We start from the raw sequence: 18264 nt of genomic DNA on the forward strand, positions 1-18264 counted from the left end.
CAGCAAGATGACAGTGTAGGCTGGTAGCTCTCTAGCCGGAATGGGAAAATCACTCCTGAAGGTTGTACTTTAGGAGTGCTGCAGGGTTCAAGACTTTATTTTTGAGCAGACTATGCAGTCAGGGCTGAGCAGTCCCAAGGACAATATTCAACACTATTTTGTACACATGGTGAACATTATTAAAAAAAGGTAGGATGCATATGTACTTTTTCTATTCCGTTGCTTTGTTGTTGTTGTTGTTGTTCAGTCGTTCAGTCGTGTCCGACTCTTCGTGACCCCATGGACCAGAGCACGCCAGGCACGCCTATCCTTCACTGCCTCTCGCAGTTTGGCCAAACTCATGTTCGTAGCTTCGAGAACACTGTCCAACCATCTCATCCTCTGTCGTCCCCTTCTCCTTGTGCCCTCCATCTTCCCCAACATCAGGGTCTTTTCCAGGGAGTCTTCTCTTCTCATGAGGTGGCCAAAGTACTGGAGCCTCAACTTCAGGATCTGTCCTTCTAGTGAGCACTCAGGGCTGATTTCTTTGAGAATGGATAGGTTTGATCTTCTTGCAGTCCATGGGACTCTCAAGAGTCTCCTCCAGCACCATAATTCAAAAGCATCAATTCTTCGGCGATCAGCCTTCTTGATGGTCCAGCTCTCACTTCCGTACATTACTACTGGGAAAACCATAGCTTTAACTATACGGACCTTTGTTGGCAAGGTGATGTCTTTGCTTTTTAAGATGCTGTCTAGGTTTCTCGTTGCTTTTCTCCCAAGAAGCAGGCATCTTCTAATTTCGTGACTGCTGTCACCATCTGCAGTGATCATGGAACCCAAGAAAGTGAAATCTCTCACTGCCTCCATTTCTTCCCCTTCTATTTGCCAGGAGGTGATGGGACCAGTGGCCATGATCTTAGTTTTTTTGATGTTGAGCTTCAGACCATATTTTGCGCTCTCCTCTTTCACCCTCATTAAAAGGTTCTTTAATTCCTCCTCACTTTCTGCCATCAAGGTAGTATCATCAGCATATCTGAGGTTGTTGATATTTTTTCCGGCAATCTTAATTCCGGTTTGGGATTCATCCAGTCCAGCCTTTCGCATGATGAATTCTGCATATAAGTTAAATAAGCAGGGGGACAATATACAGCCTTGTCGTACTCCTTTCCCAATTTTGAACCAATCAGTTGTTCCATATCCAGTTCTAACTGTAGCTTCTTGTCCCACGTAGAGATTTCTCAGGAGACAAATGAGGTGATCCGGCACTCCCATTTCTTTGAGAACTTGCCATAGTTTGCTGTGGTCGACACAGTCAAATGCTTTTGCGTAGTCAATGAAGCAGAAGTAGATGTTTTTCTGGAACTCTCTAGCTTTCTCCATAATCCAGCGCATGTTTGCAATTTGGTCTCTGGTTCCCCTTCGAAATCCAGCTTGCACTTCTGGAAGTTCTTGGTCCACATACTGCTTAAGCCTGCCTTGTAGAATTTTAAGCATAACCTTGCTAGCGCGTGAAATGAGTGCAATTGTGCGGTAGTTGGAGCATTCTTTGGCACTGCCCTTCTTTGGGATTGGGATGTAGACTGATCTTCTCCAATCCTCTGGCCACTGCTGAGTTTTCCAAACTTGCTGGCATATTGAGTGTAGCACCTTAACAGCATCATCTTTTAAAATTTTAAATAGTTCAGCTGGAATATCATCACTTCCACTGGCCTTGTTGTTAGCAAGGCTTTCTAAGGCCCATTTGACTTCACTCTCCAGGATGTCTGGCTCAAGGTCAGCAACCACATTACCTGGGGTGTATGAGACCTCCATATCTTTCTGGTATAATTCCTCTGTGTATTCTTGCCACCTCTTCTTGATGTCTTCTGCTTCTGTTAGGTCCTTTCCACTTTTGTCCTTAATTGTGGTAATCTTTGTACGAAATCTTCCTTTCATATCTCCAATTTTCTTGAACAAATCTCTGGTTTTTCCCATTCTGTTATTTTCCTCTATTTCTTTGCATTGCTCGTTTAGAAAGGCCCTCTTGTCTCTCCTTGCTATTCTTTGGAAATCTGCATTCAATTTCCTGTATCTTTCACGATCTCCCTCGCATTTTGCTTGCCTTCTCTCCCCCCGCTATTAGTAAGGCCTCATTGGACAGCCACTTTGCTTTCTTGCATTTTTTTTTCATTGGGATGGTTTTCGTTGCTGTCTCCTGTATAATGTTACGAGCCTCCATCCACAGTTCTTCAGGCACTCTATCCACCAAATCTAGATCCTTAAACCTGTTCTTCACTTCAACTGTGTATTCATAAGGAATTTGATTTAGATTGTATCTTACTGGCCCAGTGGGTTTTCCTACTTTCTTCAGTTTAAGCTGGAATTTTGCTATAAGAAGCTGGTGATCTGAGCCACAGTCAGCTCCAGGTCTTGTTTTTGCTGAGTGTATAGAGCTTCTCCATCTTTGGCTGCAGAGAATATAATCAATCTGATTTTGATGTTGCCCATCTGGTGATGTCCATGTGTAGAGTCATCTCTTGTGTTGTTGGAAAAGAGTGTTTGTGATGACCAGCTTGTTCTCTTGACAGAACTCTATTAGCCTTTGCCCTGCTTCATTTTGAACTCCAAGGCCAAACTTGCCAGTTGTTCCTTTTATCTCTTGACTCCCTACTTTAGCATTCCAATCCCCTATAATGAGAAGAACATCCTTCTTTGGTGTCATTTCTATAAGGTGTTGTAAGTCTTCATAGAATTGATCAATTTCAGTTTCTTCAGCACTGGTAGTTGGTGCATAAACTTGGATTACTGTGATGTTAAAAGGTCTGCCTTGGATTCGTATTGAGATCATTCTATCATTTTTGAAATTGCATCCCAGTACAGCTTTCGCCATTCTTTTGTTGACTATGAGGGCCACTCCATTTCTTTTACGGGATTCCTGCCCACAGTAGTAGCTATGGTAGTCATCCGAACTGAATTCGCCCATTCCTGTCCATTTTAGTTCACTTATGCCTAGGATGTCAATGTTTATTCTTGCCATCTCATTTTTTACCACATCCAGCTTTCCAAGGTTCATGGTTCTTACATTCCAGGTTCCTATGCAATACTTTTCTTTACAGCATTGGACTTTCCTTTCGCTTCCAGGCATATCCGCAACTGAGTGTCCTTTCGGCTTTGGCCCAGCCGCTTCATCAGCTCTGGATCTACTTGTACTTGTCCTCCGCTCTTCCCCAGTAGCATGTTGGACGCCTTCCGACCTGAGGGGCTCATCTTCCAGCGTCATATCTTTTATATGCCTGTTGTCTTTGTCCATGGAGTTTTCTTGGCAGGGATACTGGAGTGGCTTGCCAGTTCCTACTCCAGGTGGATCATGTTTGGTCCAAACTCTCCACTATGACCTGTCCATCTTGATCTGTCCATAGCTTCCCTGAGTAATTCAAGCCCCTTCGCCACGACAAGGCAGTGATCCATGAAGGGGATTCCGTTGCTAGTATGTGATAATTCAATTAGTGCTTAAATGTATGCAAAGTGTCCTTTTCACAGCAGCATTAATAGGATATAACAAAAGCATATGAGCATTACCGAAATGACCCTGACAACTGATCATATAATCACTATCCATCTGGTGGTCTTTCCAAGTCCTCAAAATCATATGGCAAAGCAAAAACTGTTAAGTCTATAAGGTGCTACTAGACTTTTTCTAACTTTTCTTCCTGCAGCCCTGTCACCCAGCCACTTCCCATAAGCCTTTTCCTTCCTATGTCATTCTATTCCATTTTTATATTCCAAGCTCCACCCCCATTCCACAGGGGAATCTATTTACTGTTGCTATGTTCAGAATCCTCTGCCTATTTGAAATTGCATACAGGCTCTCTCCCATCTATCTGCTAACCTGTCAAAGGGCTTCCCTTTCAGAGATGAGATGCCAAATTTGATGCTTCATGGTTCCTGCTCCATCTTTCTGGGAAGATGACTGGTACTGTGGCATGGCTACTTGTGATGCTTTTAAATAATCTCCTGAGTGAGACTGGTGGCCAGACACCACCACAGGGCTTTAGGTATGCCTCTTATGAGGTGACCATACCAAGGAAACTAGACTTCCGATATGGACAACAGGAAATCCAGGATGTCAGCTACCTACTGCAGATTGAGGGGAAGAGCCAGGTGGTGCATCTCAGGCAGAAGAGTGGCATTGTTCCTAAACACTTTCCCATCTTCACGTACAATGAGGGGAACCTCCAGGTTGACTATCCTTTCATCAGGGACGATTGTTTCTACAGTGGCTTCATACAGGGTAATCCTAACTCTTCAGCCACCATCACCACTTGCTCAGGAGGACTCAAGGGCGTGTTCCAATTAGAAAACAAGACGTATGAAATTCAGCCCGCCCTGGCATCTGCCACCTTTCAACATGTGGTGTATCAGCTGAGTGTGGACAAAGATGTCATGCGCATGAGGTGCGGGTTGACGGAGAAAGAGCAAAGTCTTCAAGAGGCCATGATCCGGGAGGCAGAGCATGTCGTAGTGCAAAGTGCTCCAGCGGGACGCTGGTGGCCACACAAAAGATACGCAAAGGTGGCAGTTGTGGTGACAAATGAACAGTATGTTAAGTTTAATAAAAACAAAACTGATACTGCTTTGACTGTTTTCTACGTCATCCATACTGCAAATGAATTCTACGAGCCACTTGGTCTTCAGATCTCTCTCGTGGGGCTTGAGATATGGTCAGAAAAGAACCTAATAACAATTAGTGACAACATTGGGGCAGTACTTTATGCTTTTAATACATGGAGACGGGACACGTTACTTAAACGTTTAAAGAATGATGTTGCTCACTTATTTACGCACAAGCATTTTGGAACTAATCTTGGAATGGCTTATGTGAACACTATTTGTACTTCCAGTTGGGCATCCGTTGTCCAAACATTAATGTCTGTAGATTTGAACTTACTTTCTGTGTCATTTGCCCATGAATTAGGCCATACTCTTGGTATGACACATGATGCAGCAGATTGTAAATGTGATAGGCGTCTCTGCATTATGCATGCTACTGCGGCAAACACTGATAAGTTTAGCAATTGCAGTTATGGAGAGTATTACACAAATAGGAACAAGGCTTGCTTGTTAATTCCTCCAGACCCTGATCAAATATACAAATTTGAAATCTGTGGGAACAAAGTAGTGGAAAAAGGAGAGCAATGTGATTGTGGTACCAATTCTCAGTGTGAGTTGGATCCCTGCTGCCAGCCTAATTGCATGTTGCGTCCAGGTGCCAGTTGTGCTTTTGGAGAGTGTTGTGCCAAGTGTCAGTACCGTTCAGCTGGATACACTTGCAGAAGGAATACCAGTGTCTGTGATCTTGCAGAGTACTGCAGTGGGACTTCAGAGGGGTGTCCTGAGGATGTTTACGTGCAAGATGGTGCCCCATGCAGTGATGGTGCCTATTGCTATCATGGTCATTGTACTACTCACAATACGCAGTGCAAAGCGATCTTTGGCAAGGAAGCAACAGTTGCTGCAGAGAGTTGTTTCAGAATACTGAATGCTCAAGGCGATCGCTTTGGCAACTGTGGTTTTATGCATGGTACTTATGTGAAATGTAATGCTGAGAATACTCTGTGTGGCCGAATCCAGTGTGATAATATTCGTGGATTACCTCCTTTGGCAGAACACAGCACCCTAATTCAAACATTTGTTGGTGATACTAAGTGCTGGAGTACAGACTTTCACAAAGGGCTAGGGCTAGGTGATATTGGAGCAGTACAAGACGGGACTCCTTGCGGCATGGGTATGATGTGTATTGATTCAGAATGCAAGAATGTGTCCCTCTTGAAGTATGATTGTGATGTCACAAAGTGCAATAATAGGGGAATATGCAACAACCATAAAAACTGCCATTGCAATTATGGCTGGGCCCCTCCTGACTGCCTAAAGCAAGGTTATGGTGGCAGCCTTGAAAGTGGACCAACAGCAAAAGACTGGAGTGGTATTGTTATGGGAACTTTTGTAGGAAGCGTATTATTTGTTTCTGTTGTAACTCTTGGTGTTAGTATGGCTTTGTATTACAGGGTTGTGCTGAGACAGCAGCTTCGAAGAATAAGTGCCAGAATCGACATTGGAGGAGAAACCTCAACAGATCACAAAAGCGAAGAAGGCTTGTAGAATGTAGATATCTAAGAGTGTTATATAACATATAGTGAAATGCATAAGCTTTGAATAAAGGTGTTTTGTTTTTTTTAAGAAAACCTGCTTGTTAATTCAGTATGTATTACACATAAATAACTGATTCATCCACAAACAAAAAACATTTGTTATATGTTAGGTCTGTCTCTGTGCAAAATTATTTTTTTCTATCCTAGAGTGGGTTCAGGAGAAAATCTGTGCTGTACAATGATTGACTATGTACTCTGAGTGAAATAAACAAATTAAATAGGAGGACTCCATACCTACAGAAACCAAATTAAGCAGTGGTATTTTTTTTAATGATTCAGTTGTACAGGGATAGGACCACCCAAATCCTCTAATTTTCAGTTATTATGGTAGTAAAGGTAAAGGGACCCCTGACCATTAGGTCCAGTCGCAAACGACTCCAGGGTTGCGGCGATCATATCGCTTTACTGGCTGAGGGAGCCGGTGTACAGCTTCCAGGTCATGTGGCCACCATGACTAAGCCGCTTCTGGTGAACCAGAGCAGCACACAGACATGCCGTTTACCTTCCCGCCGGAGCAGTACCTATTTATCTTTGCACTTTGACGTGCTTTCAAACTGCTAGGTGGGCAGGAGCTGGGACCAAACAACAGGAGCTCACCCTGTCACGGGGATTCGAACTGCTGATCAGCAAGCCCTAAGCTCTGTGGTTTAGACCACAGCGCCACTATTATAACCACCCACTATGCTATTATGCTAAAGGTAAAGGGACCACTGACCATTAGGTCCAGTTGTGTCAGACTCTGGGGTTGCGGCGCTCATCTCGTGTTACTGGCCAAGGGAGCCAGCGTACAGCTTCCAGGTCATGTGGCCAGCATGACTAAGCCGCTTCTGGTGAACCAGAGCAGCACACGGACATGCCGTTTACCTTCCCGCCGGAGCGGTACCTTATTTATCTACTTGCACCTTGACGCGCTTTTGAACTGCTAGGTGGGCAGGAGCTGGGACCGAGAAACGGGAGCTCACCCTGTCGCGGAGATTCGAACCGCCCTAGGCTCTGTGGTTTAACCCACAGCGCCACCCGCGTCCCGTTGTTTTTATGCTAGTACTGTAAAAAAGGTAAAGGTAAGTTCAGTCGCGAATGACTCTGGGGTTGCAGCGCTCATCTCACTTTACTGGCGGAGGGAGCTGACATTTTGTCATGTGGCCAGCATGACTAAGCTGCTTCTGGCGAAACCAAAGCAGTGCACAAAAACGCCGTTTACTTTCCCACTGGAGCAGTATCTATTTATCTACTTGCACTTTGGTGTACTGTATAGTAAATTCACACTAGTCCAGCAAACCCATTGGAAAAGTGAAACCGATAGCAGTGATAGTACAAAATGTTAATTTTGAAATGAAACAGCCTACCATTATAAATGATCACAAACAACAGAGATTAAGCACCGATTATGCAAATACTAGAAATACAGCGCTCATGTGACTTGAAAAGTCAAGATATTCTGCCCCAAAGGCTTGCTTATTTGGGTGCAAATCAAATGCTCTACCATACAGGTGTTGTTGTTCAGTCGTTCAGTCGTGTCCAACTCTTCGTGACCCCATGGACCAGAGCACGCCAGGCACGCCTATCCTTCACTGCCTCTCGCAGTTTGGCCAAACTCATGTTAGTAGCTTTGAGAACACTGTCCAACCATCTCATCCTCTGTCGTCCCCTTCTCCTTGTGCCCTCCATCTTTCCCAACATCAGGGTCTTTTCTAGGGAGTCTTCTCTTCTCATGAGGTGGCCAAAGTACTGCAGCCTCAACCATACAGGTACGCCGGCAATAAAGTTGATTATGTCCAGTTTGCAAAATGGCATGCTTTTCTTAAGCACTTAAATAACAGGCAGTTGGGAGCCTTCTGCTCTCCGCCTTAGCAGATTGTCCCAAATGATTAGCTCTTTCAGTGCAGCCTTAGTCAGCTGCCTGAGGCTCCCGCCACACAGCCTTAAGCTCCAGCTGCCGCTATAAATCATGACCCAGCAGCGATGAAAACATTAATCCAAGTTCAGATCCTGGCCCTTCCATTGCTTTTGCTTCGCCGATGCGGGCCAGTGCTGACTCCTGATTGGAGGCCTCCGTTAGCGAGGTTGCAGCGGCCCCTCCTGGAATCTGGCGCAAACTCGGTGGCGTGAGCCTTGTCGGAACCAGGAAGCGAGCTGTTGTCAGGACTGGGGCGACGGGCGGCAAGCAGGTAAATTGCTCTTCGGATTTCCTGACTCGTCCTCGTTTCTGATTTCCAGGCGGAGCAGATCAGTTAACGGTGCCGTCTGACAGAAGAGGAAGGGTTGCCAACTTTCCTGCCCCTGCCCGGCAAGGTTCTTGTGCCTTTTATTTACTGGTTGTTGCATGACAGCAGGCACCGATTTCGCTTTCGCTGCAGGCCGGGGGGTGGGGGGAAGGAAGGGGAAAGAAAAAAAGCCCCACCCACGGTTGTATTAAAGGCACAGGGATAAGGGCGCTGGCAGCTTTGTGAACTTGTGAAAGGGTCCTCCTGTTTTCCCTCTGGGTTTGCATTTTCTTGTGTTTCGTTTCTCTTTGGGTCAGGCGGTAGCACAGGGACTTCCCGATTGTGGGCGTAGCCAGGATTATTTACGGTATGTTAGCACCCACCTGTCATCATCCTCTCTCTGGCTCTGTCTAGTAGCAGATTCGGAATGAAATGTCTCACTCAACAGCAGTTGTTTTAAATCACTTCCTCTTGACTCCCGAGTGCTCAGAAAAATCTGTCAAATCTTTCTACAATTTCTACTTTTAGTTAAAACAAAATAAAAAATAAAAAATAAATCCTTCTAGTAGCACCTTAGAGACCAACTAAGTTTGTTCTTGGTATGAGCTTTTGTGTGCATGCACACTTCTTCAGATACCTTTAGATACTTTTAGTTAAGTAGGCCATTTTTATTTTATTTAGCGGGGATAGCTGCCCCCCCCCCCGCCCATGCTCACGATGTAGCTGAACTAGAACTCCCACCATTCCTAACTTTGCAGCAGAACTTGTTTCTCCAAAACTTTACTGTAAGCTGTATTTCATAAAAAAAATTATACTGCTTCTTGTTGTTGTTGTGTTTTTTATAAAACCCAACACCCTCAAAGTAGTTTACAAGAATGAAATCAGCACTAAAAAGTGAAACCATAATTTAAAACATACAAAAACTAAAAACCACAACAGAATAGTGTAAAACAAATTAAAATAAAAAATTTGACAGAGTGTTACCGTCTGCTTTGATATGCATCTGTTTATGTTGCTTCATTTGTAAGATGTATTTCAAAAAAGTGGGTGTGATGCGGTTATATCTGGCATGTGGGCTTGCTGAACTACAACCCCCTTCATCCCTGGTTATTAGCTATGCTTGCTGGGGCTGATGGGAGCTGAAGTTCAGCATACATATGGCTGCCCAAAGGTTTCCCATCCCTGATTTAAAGTACAGTAAATGGACACGGGTGGCGCGGTGGGTTAAACCACAGAGCCTAGGGCTTGCCGATCAGAAGGTCGACGGTTCGAATCCCTGCGATGGGGTGAGCTCCCGTTGCTTGGCCCCTGCTCCTGCCAACCTAGCAGTTCGAAAGCATGTCAAAGTGCAAGTAGATAAATAGGTACTGCTCCGGTGGGAAGGTAAACGGCATTTCCGTGCGCTGCTCTGGTTCGCCAGAAGTGGCTTAGTCATGCTGGCCACATGACCCGGAAGCTGTACGCCGGCTCCCTCGGCCAATAAAGCAAGATGAGCGCTGCAACCCCAGAGTCATCCGCAACCGGACCTAATGGTCAGGGGTCCCTTTACCTTTACCTTTAAATGACGTATAGACAGTTTTGCATCAGGAATGTTTAAGTCTTATGGGAGCAGATTGCAGCATAAGTTTGTTCAGGGGTATTTCTGGAAACTTTGGGAGCTACTGTAGTCTGTGTCCTGCATGGAGCCTTTTGTGTAAAAGTGCATGCATTTATATGCATAGGTACTAGAAACAAGAAGCATCCACAGTTCTCTCTCACACCTGTACATGCTTACCTGGAAGTAAGTTGCATTGAATTCAGTGTAGTTTACTTCTGAGTCAACATGTGTAGGACTGCATTACCAGGAGGAAAAAAAAACCACTTTCCACCAAAGGTTATATATACCGTAGTTTTCAGAGGACTAGCTGGATTGCAGTGCAAGCATCAAAAAGTATTCTGGCACCACAAAGACTAGCACACTTACATAAGTTTTTGTAGACCAGAATCTACTACATGATTAGATATCTGAGGATTATCCCTAAACTGACAGGTATATCTGTTGTTGTGGGTGGGGTTGGTTGCAAGCAGCAAAGTGAGAGAGAAATGAAATGCACACATGATCTACTGTACCATCACATCATAAAATATCACAATTAAAACAATACAGACAATCGTTAAATGACTGGCTGATCAAAATAAATAAAATTAAATGGCTGAAAATTCCTGTTGGCATAATAAAGTATTAGAGAGATTCCTGAAAGTCCACAGTGAGGAAGATGCCTGCAGAATCTGTGCTGGAAGAGTGTTCCACAGCATGTGACCAGCAATACTAAATTTGCGTCCATTTATTATTATGTCTTCTGTAGAACACAGTAGGGCTTTGCTGGTATAGATCACAATGGAATACCAGCAGGTGAACAAGACCTTGATGTTGTGGCTGACGCATTTAGGTTCTGTGATTAGGGCACAGAGTTGACGGCTGAGGTTTGTTGTAGGGTCTCAACTCAAATCTTCAGATTTTTACATTATGAGGAAAGGGGGGGGGGAGTATCTCCACTTTTCTTCCCTATGAGTAGGAGCTCAGGATGGGTTGACTTTTTCCTGTGCAAACCAGGCCATTGTCAGATTATGCTTCGGAGAGCAAGAGACTAATGTGGACTAGTAAAAAGCTTTAATTAATGCCAGGTTTGGATGTTTCCCATATAGAATTTCTATGATAAAGATGTCATGGAGGATAGGGACCTAGAAGCATATTAAGAGGAAATGATAGGTTCATCATGAATGGGTGTTGTGGGTGTTGTTTGGTAACTTGAAAACCATACCTCCTTTACCTAGATAAAGATTCTGGGACACTGAGGTACAGCGCTGAGGGCCTTCTGGCAGTTCCCTCACTGCGTGAGGTGAGGTTACAGACAACCAGGCAGAGGGCCTTCTCGGTAGCGGTGCCCACCCTGTGGAATGCCCTCCCATCAGATGTCAAGGCAATAAGCAACTATCTTACTTTTAAAAGACACCTGAAGGCAGCCCTGTTTAGGGAAGTTTTTAATGTTTAATGCTGTACTGTGTTTTTAGTATTCAGTTGGGAGCCCCCCAGAGTGGGTGGGATATAAATAATAAATTATTATTATTATTTTATTTTATTTTGCAGGATGACGGTGAAATTTTTTGCAAACTGTGTATTCTTCGTGAAAGTGAAAAAATTATCTGTTCTGGAAAAGAGCAGACTGAATGGCTGCATTAAAGAAAATGGTGGGCAGATTAAATTTGTGTTAAATCACGAGGTAAGTTTTAAATGTTTAGTTCTTTGTTGTAAACAGAGGTGTAGAGCAATGTTAGCACTTTATGTTCTGGCTGCTGTTGCATTATAGAAATCCTAGTATCTTATATATTTTGCTTATATGTGGCCTTAGGAGGATATGTGCCTCAACGGGAGGGGATTCTGAAGATGCCTCTATTTCTTGGGTTTGGTATGGCACTGAGTAATGGCCTTGGCAGGTAGTGTAGTGACTGTTGCCTCATCTGTGCCTTCAATATTCTTTTTTTTTTGTGTAGACCCACAATGTGTTCCTTAGTATGAACAGTTCACTATCTAAACTGTGAACCCCTCATTTCATTTTAGTGTACTCATGTAGTCACTGACGACGCTAATGCACTCAGCTCCATTCATCTGAAAGCCATCAAGAAATATCAGCTGCCCATTGTAGGTGCTGATTTCATATGGAACGCGGTTAAAGAAGGAAGACTTTTACAGGCTGATGACTACGAAGCCCAGCAGTCACGGACACACATACCTGATAGGGAAAATTCTCATGGACTAGAGTCCTCCTCGGCAGACAAGATGCTGTCGGAACATTTCTTTGGAGGTAGAGCATTTTGAAGTCTATTGAACTAGAATAAGATTGTGTAAATTTGTTTCTGTTCGCCTAACTCATTCACATTGCCTCCCCCTCCCCAAAAAAGATTTTGGGTTGCAGAATTTCTGTACTAGTAAATAGAAAGCTGACGCTGGGGGGGGGCATAGCTCTTTGTTAGAGTGCATGTTTCACGTGTAAAAGGTCTCAAGTTCCATCACTTGCATTTCCAGGTAAGGCTAGAATGATCGGAGGGTGGCAACATGAGAACGGGCCTTCTCTGCAGTGGCTCCCTTTCTGTGGAATGCTCTCCCCATGGAAGTTCACCTGGCGCCTTCATTATGCACCTTTAGGCGCCAGGCAAAAATGTTCCTTTTTTTAACCAGGCCTTTAGCTGATTCTATTTAAATTCTATGCCCTTTTAAAATGTGTTTTTTGGGGGTGGGGGCTATTGGGTTGTTGTTTTTATTTTGGGAGGGGGGGTGTTTTGTGGTTTTATATATTGGTTTTATTCTGTGAACCGCCCTGAGACCCCCGGGTATAGGGCGGTATATACCTGTATATTCAATAAATAATATTAGTACAGTAATCCTAGAGAGTCATTCGGTATAGGCAACACTGAGCTTGATGGAATAAGGAAGTGGCTTGTTGTTAGGCTGTTTTCTTTGTTCCTAAGAGTACCCTGATAACAATTAGGCACCAGGCAGAAACATTCCTCTTCTCCCAGGCCTTTGGCCAATTACATAATATATGGCATGTTGAACTGTGTGTGTGTTGGATAATGCTTCTGTTTATTACTACGTTATGTATTTTTGTGTTTTTATACAGGTGGTGACCATTTTGCGCGTGGTTCTGTTTCCGGTCCCCATGCGCATTGGAGCGTGCATAAGCCCGCTCTGCCCCACCCTGTTCCACCTCCAGTCTGGCCGACCCGTTCTGCCCCACCCCACTTCTGCCCCTGTTCTGCCATCTTCTGGGTCCAAAAGGACCTGCGCATCGGCAGCCACACATCAATTGGACGCACGCAAAATGGCCACCGCTTGTATTGTAAACCGCCCTGTCATTCCCGGATGAAGGGCAGTATAGAAATTTAATAAAACAAATATTTAATATCTCTTATTGATAATAGGCTCAAACACAATACAGATGAAAAGCCAAGGAAATAAGAAAGTGGTCTAATCATTTCCTTTGTTTGTGAAGTGTAATGGACAGCCGTTGTGTCTTGTTGGAGAGTGGAAGGAAAAGAGTAGGTTTACTGCAAATGGCAGGATCTGTCTATTGTTGCAGGAAGATAATGTGTATTGGCAGTGGTTGAGGGAAAGTGGCAGCCCACATGTGGTTAAACCCTAAAATTAGGTGGGATCCAAGCGCTGAGCTGTGTGTTGGTGCCTGGGAGCAAATCAAGCAGCTTGCTGTCTTCAGCGTACTTTGGTGGGCTGAAGCGAAGCAAAATTATTTAATACATCCCTCATCAAAAACTGCCTTTCAAATTCTGACTATCTTTCTTGATTTTTGAGATTTATTATTTGTGGTTCATATACGTGAATGCTAATTCAAAAAGCAGCTGGTGGGCCTAAGGGAAATAACTACTGTCTTCTTAAATAGTTTACAGAGATGACCACCTAGAAAAGAAGACTCCTGGAAAGAGTGAATGGGACAGCAGCACGGCCCATGATAACAGCAATGTGGGTGAGCTGAGGTAATTTTCTTGGCTTCTCTAGCTTCTATTTTTCTCACTTAAAGAAGAACAGATGTTCTCTTCCTTTGGAGAGGGATTCAGCGCTCAGGGGTAGAGCTAATACTTTGGAGGGAGAACTTCCAAGGTTCCCTACAGCTGCTCTCTTATTAGAATTGGCAGGATCAAACAGGTTTTGTGACTGGCCCAAGATCATCTGCTGAGCTTCATGGCTGAGTTGAGATTTTAATCCTGGTCCTAGTTAAACACTTTAACCATGACACTACTCAGTATTAAAATACTTTTCATATAGAACCCTTGGCATATTTAAATAAGCAAGCAAAATGCAAAAAGAAACCTGCTGCAGGACAGCAGCCTTTGTTTGTTAGCACTATTAACTAAAATAAAACTTGATCACACTCTTGTCCCTATGCAAGCCTTCACCACTGACTTTTAAGAGTTCAGAAGTCTTACATGTTTCCATTAGGTGGCTGACTTTAACATCATAGGCTTACAGTTTACTCAGAAGTGAGTCCTGGTGGGATGGATTGTGGCCTCAGTTGCATTCAGTAATAAAGAGTGTGGTGTTGTTGTTGTTTTATTGGTTGCAGATGGTTTTCAAATAATGATGAAAATGTTCCTTGTTTCCCTGAAGACTTTGTGGTTGCAAAGTATGATTTCCTTGAACAGGTAAGAGCTTTAATATTGCTGATGGTGTTAAATGGCTTTTATTTGACTTTTTAATTATTTTGTGAAGATATGCTGCTTTGGTTAGTTTAGCAGAGAAGTCAGGTTAAAAACTTAATCGAATAAATGAGTCTGATAATGCCTACCAAATTGAAATGCACTTAAACACCTTTTCCCCCGCCCCAGGTTACGACACCTGGCAGGTATGTGGTGGTTGAACTTCAGTGCTCTCGGCAGCACTGTGATTATCCTTTCTGCATAAGCAAATGCTACAGTCAGTTGGAAGGGAAAGAGGTAAGTTGGTGTGGTTATTATGACCATGCATTAGTTTGTTTCTTTGATGTTGTGAATGCTCTTGAATGAGAGAGGTTTCATATGTTGTGTTATGCTCTTGCTTAATTTCATGGATTTTCTTTCCCCCTTCTTTGTTTTAAGTAATAATAATAATAATAAATTAGTTTACTCTGGGTGGCTTCCAAAGTATATAAAAGCATTAATAAAACATTGCACATTAAAAAGCTTCCCTATACAGGGCTACCTTCAGATGTCTTCTAAAGGTTATATAGTTACTCATCTCCTTGACATCTGATGGGAGGGTGTTCCACAGGGAGGGTGCTACTACTGAGAAGGCCCCCTCTGAACTGATTCCCTGTAAGTTCACTTCTCACAGTGAGAGAACTGCTAGAAGGGAACCGCCAGATCTCTGAGTCCTGGTTGAATGATGGTTGAATGATGAGGTTGGAGACTATTGTGGTATTGGGTCATAAAACCTTTGACCCAAGTAGTGCTGCTGACCGGCACTGCAATCAATCACCTTTACGGTCTTCTCCGACATCAAATGGCCGCTCAGTCACACTTCTCGCTGTGCTCTTAGCCTTCTTCAGTAGCAGAGTTTAACGCAGGGCAGGATGGCTTGTTGAGGTCTGCTTCTTCGTGGTGTCTTGAAATAACTCAACAGACACCAGTGCTACTAAACTAACGTAGCTTTATTTAGTAGCACACACACAAACGTCCTACAGACTCGAGCTGCATGTCTGCAGCGTTCTCACTCGGACATCAGAAAATACAACAGCATACAGTAAGTCAGCAGTAAGGGGAAAGTGAAACCAAACCTCCCCTTTTCTAGACAAAGGAAAAGTGCCAGTATTACTGTGGGCAAGGCTCCCAGGATCAGAATGCCTCTTGCATCATTAACTCTAAGATGCCCAGAAAACCTGACAGAGACGCTCCTTCAGGTATACAGGGCCAAGGTCGTTCAGTGCCAGCACTTTGAATTGTGCTAGGAAATGTGGCATTATACCAAGTCAGATCATTGGCCCATCCAATACTGTATTGTCCACACTGACTGGCAATGGGTCTCTAGGATTTCACACGAGGGACCTTTCCAGTCACGAGCATAAGCCTGTCTATAGCAGCCGATAGGGCCGCCTTTTCTACCCTGTGACCTAAGAACTGTCACAGAACAACAATTCCCAGGGTTCGCTGCTTGCAATCACATTTGGAGCAGGTTTGTGTGTTTTCTCAAACCCACAGCTGGATGCCTCACAGCACAAGGAAAACTAGAATTTAAGTTTGTCTCAATGCCAGGATAATTTATGAGAAATGTCTCCCTTTTTGTGATTCTCTCCCTCCCCCCCCAAAAAATAATACTTCAATTAGGACACTCTTTTGTTCTCAGAGCCGTAAACGATTTATACCAACAAAGACTTCTGAAGAAGCTAGAAGAGTCTATGAACTTTGTACTGAAAATCTGAAAAATGAGAATTACCAGTTCAAAGAATATGATCCCTATGAGATGGAATATCTAGCTTCAGAAAAGCTGCAAGAGGTTAGTGTAATTTTTTTTAAGGATTCAGTTTTCTTTTTTCTTTTTAGCAGTTCTGTAAGCCGCCTTGAGTCCCATCATGGGAAAAGGCAGAGTATAAATAAATATATAAGAAGAAGAAGAACACTAAAGTCAGATTCTGGTTTGCTTCCCCCCTGATGTGGCAAAATCACATGTGGGGAAGGAGCCAAACAGGCCCTTAAGAACAGTATGCACCAGTATGGCAATCATTCATTTTAAACCAAAAGTTATTGATAGTTAAAGTTTAACGTTGCATATGAACTGGGACGTTAATTCATAGAATAATAGGCTTAGTTGCTTCTGTTCCTATTTTTAAAAATATTATTAATGCCGTTCTGAAGAGAAATGTCAGTTATTGAAATTCACCACATGTTCTCTGTTAGCTCTGTTTTTAAACCGCTATTTACCACTGAGCACTTTTGGGTGGCCTGATTGCAGTGGTATGTTTGCAGGTGCTTATAGCAGAAGCCATGGATTCCAGCTCTTTGCCTGAAACAGTCAGCAAGTTTGTGGAACTGATCTGGATTGAAGCACTTGGACACCTGACTCCCCTGCTGGCTAAACCAGTAACCGACCTCAGCCTCAACGACGTAAGGCAATCCCACTTACAGACATTGGCACACTGAGAGAGTTTAATTCCCTTTAATGCCAACAGAAATACAATGCCAAGCAAATGCGCTTTCTGTTTCTGGATTGTGACAACTTGCATTGCTGTGATAGGTTTGTCATTAAACGTGTTAATGGTTTATTTCTATGAAGGCAAGGGTTGCACCTCTCTCGTCCCTTTCTGTTCTGGCTACAGTGCATAAGTGCATGTCCTGCTATGTGGAAGTCATTCTCTTGTAGTGGAATCCCATGTAGCTATGCCCCCCCCCCATCCTGCAAACTGAACTCTCCCTCCCCCAGCTACAGTTCTCAGTACCCTTAATAAACTGCAATTCCCAGAATTCTTTGAGGCAGGCAGGAATGTGCTTTAAATATATGGGATGTATATGCACCCTTAGCCCTCCTTGTCTGTCTCTCCTCACATTTGTCTGCGTATTAAAAAAAAAAGGAAGGCAAGAAAGAAAACAACACATTTTTATACCACATTTTCTTAAAAGGTGAGCAGAGCTGAAGGTATTTTGCTCCGAGCAAGGAAGGCACTGGATGAATTGGAATCTCCAAAAGAGAAAATGGAGATAATGTCAGAGTTTTATAAAATCATACCTCACAAAAGCGGGCTGGATTATGATGTAACCAGAAAGTTGTTATCTACCAAGCACAGTCTCTGTCAGGTAACGTTGTTGAATCTGATCTTTGCTTTCAGTGTATCCTGTATGCAACCAGAGTTTGGGTGTGTTGCGCACAGGTGGGGAACCTGTAGCCCTCCAGATGTTTGTTTAATTGCATTATTTTTTTTAATGTATGTACTGCTTAATTATGGTTGTCTCTAAGAGGTCCATGAAAGAGGACTCAGTGAAACTAAAAGTGTGGTAAAACTATAAAATCGGAATTCATTTTAAAAGCCTGATGGAATAAATTTCAGCCCTCAAATGAGCTGAAAATATGGTCCTATCCTCTTTGAACAATAGAGAGTTCATATGCTCCAGAATTCCTGTGGACTTTGATCCAGAATACAGATTTGAAAGTATTTGCCAAGAGGGAAAATATTTATGTCATCATAATGGTGTTTGTCTGGTGCTCCCTTGAGCATTTCTTGGATGGTCCTCTTGGCTTGTAATAACAACATTTTTTATTTATTTATACCTTGCCCATCTGATTGGATTTCCCCAGCCACCCTGGGCAGCTTACAGCATATATGAAAATGTGTGTACATCACACAGAACCAGTTCTGGCACTATATTTGGTG

General features: G+C 43.4%; 2 protein-coding genes across 2 annotated transcripts in view; both read left to right on the forward strand.

Annotated features, from left to right (window-relative positions):
- The first annotated feature begins 3851 nt into the window (after nucleotides 1–3851).
- On the forward strand, nucleotides 3852–6120 carry LOC117045076 (disintegrin and metalloproteinase domain-containing protein 20-like). Its single transcript, XM_033145859.1, has one exon. It carries the CDS (start codon nucleotides 3928–3930, stop codon nucleotides 6118–6120), a length of 2193 nt encoding a protein of 730 aa, XP_033001750.1. The 5' UTR covers nucleotides 3852–3927.
- Nucleotides 6121–8305: 2185 nt separating this feature from the next.
- PARP4 (poly(ADP-ribose) polymerase family member 4) overlaps nucleotides 8306–18264 on the forward strand; it is a 44176-nt gene continuing 34217 nt past the window's right edge. Inside the window, exons 1-9 of the mRNA XM_033146276.1 lie at nucleotides 8306–8338; nucleotides 11502–11634; nucleotides 11973–12216; nucleotides 13810–13903; nucleotides 14491–14569; nucleotides 14753–14860; nucleotides 16245–16394; nucleotides 16865–17002; nucleotides 17516–17689. Coding sequence (XP_033002167.1) covers nucleotides 11503–11634; nucleotides 11973–12216; nucleotides 13810–13903; nucleotides 14491–14569; nucleotides 14753–14860; nucleotides 16245–16394; nucleotides 16865–17002; nucleotides 17516–17689 — 1119 coding nt within the window. The 5' untranslated portion in view covers nucleotides 8306–8338; nucleotide 11502. The remainder of the gene's footprint in view (nucleotides 8339–11501; nucleotides 11635–11972; nucleotides 12217–13809; nucleotides 13904–14490; nucleotides 14570–14752; nucleotides 14861–16244; nucleotides 16395–16864; nucleotides 17003–17515; nucleotides 17690–18264) is intronic.

The sequence above is a fragment of the Lacerta agilis genome, chromosome 4 (assembly GCF_009819535.1).
Source record: "Lacerta agilis isolate rLacAgi1 chromosome 4, rLacAgi1.pri, whole genome shotgun sequence".
Lineage (NCBI taxonomy): Eukaryota > Metazoa > Chordata > Lepidosauria > Squamata > Lacertidae > Lacerta > Lacerta agilis.

Bases quoted from the DNA above. Each gene is read 5' to 3' on its own strand.
- LOC117045076 (XM_033145859.1), top strand. From the start codon at position 3,928: ATGACTGGTACTGTGGCATGGCTACTTGTGATGCTTTTAAATAATCTC.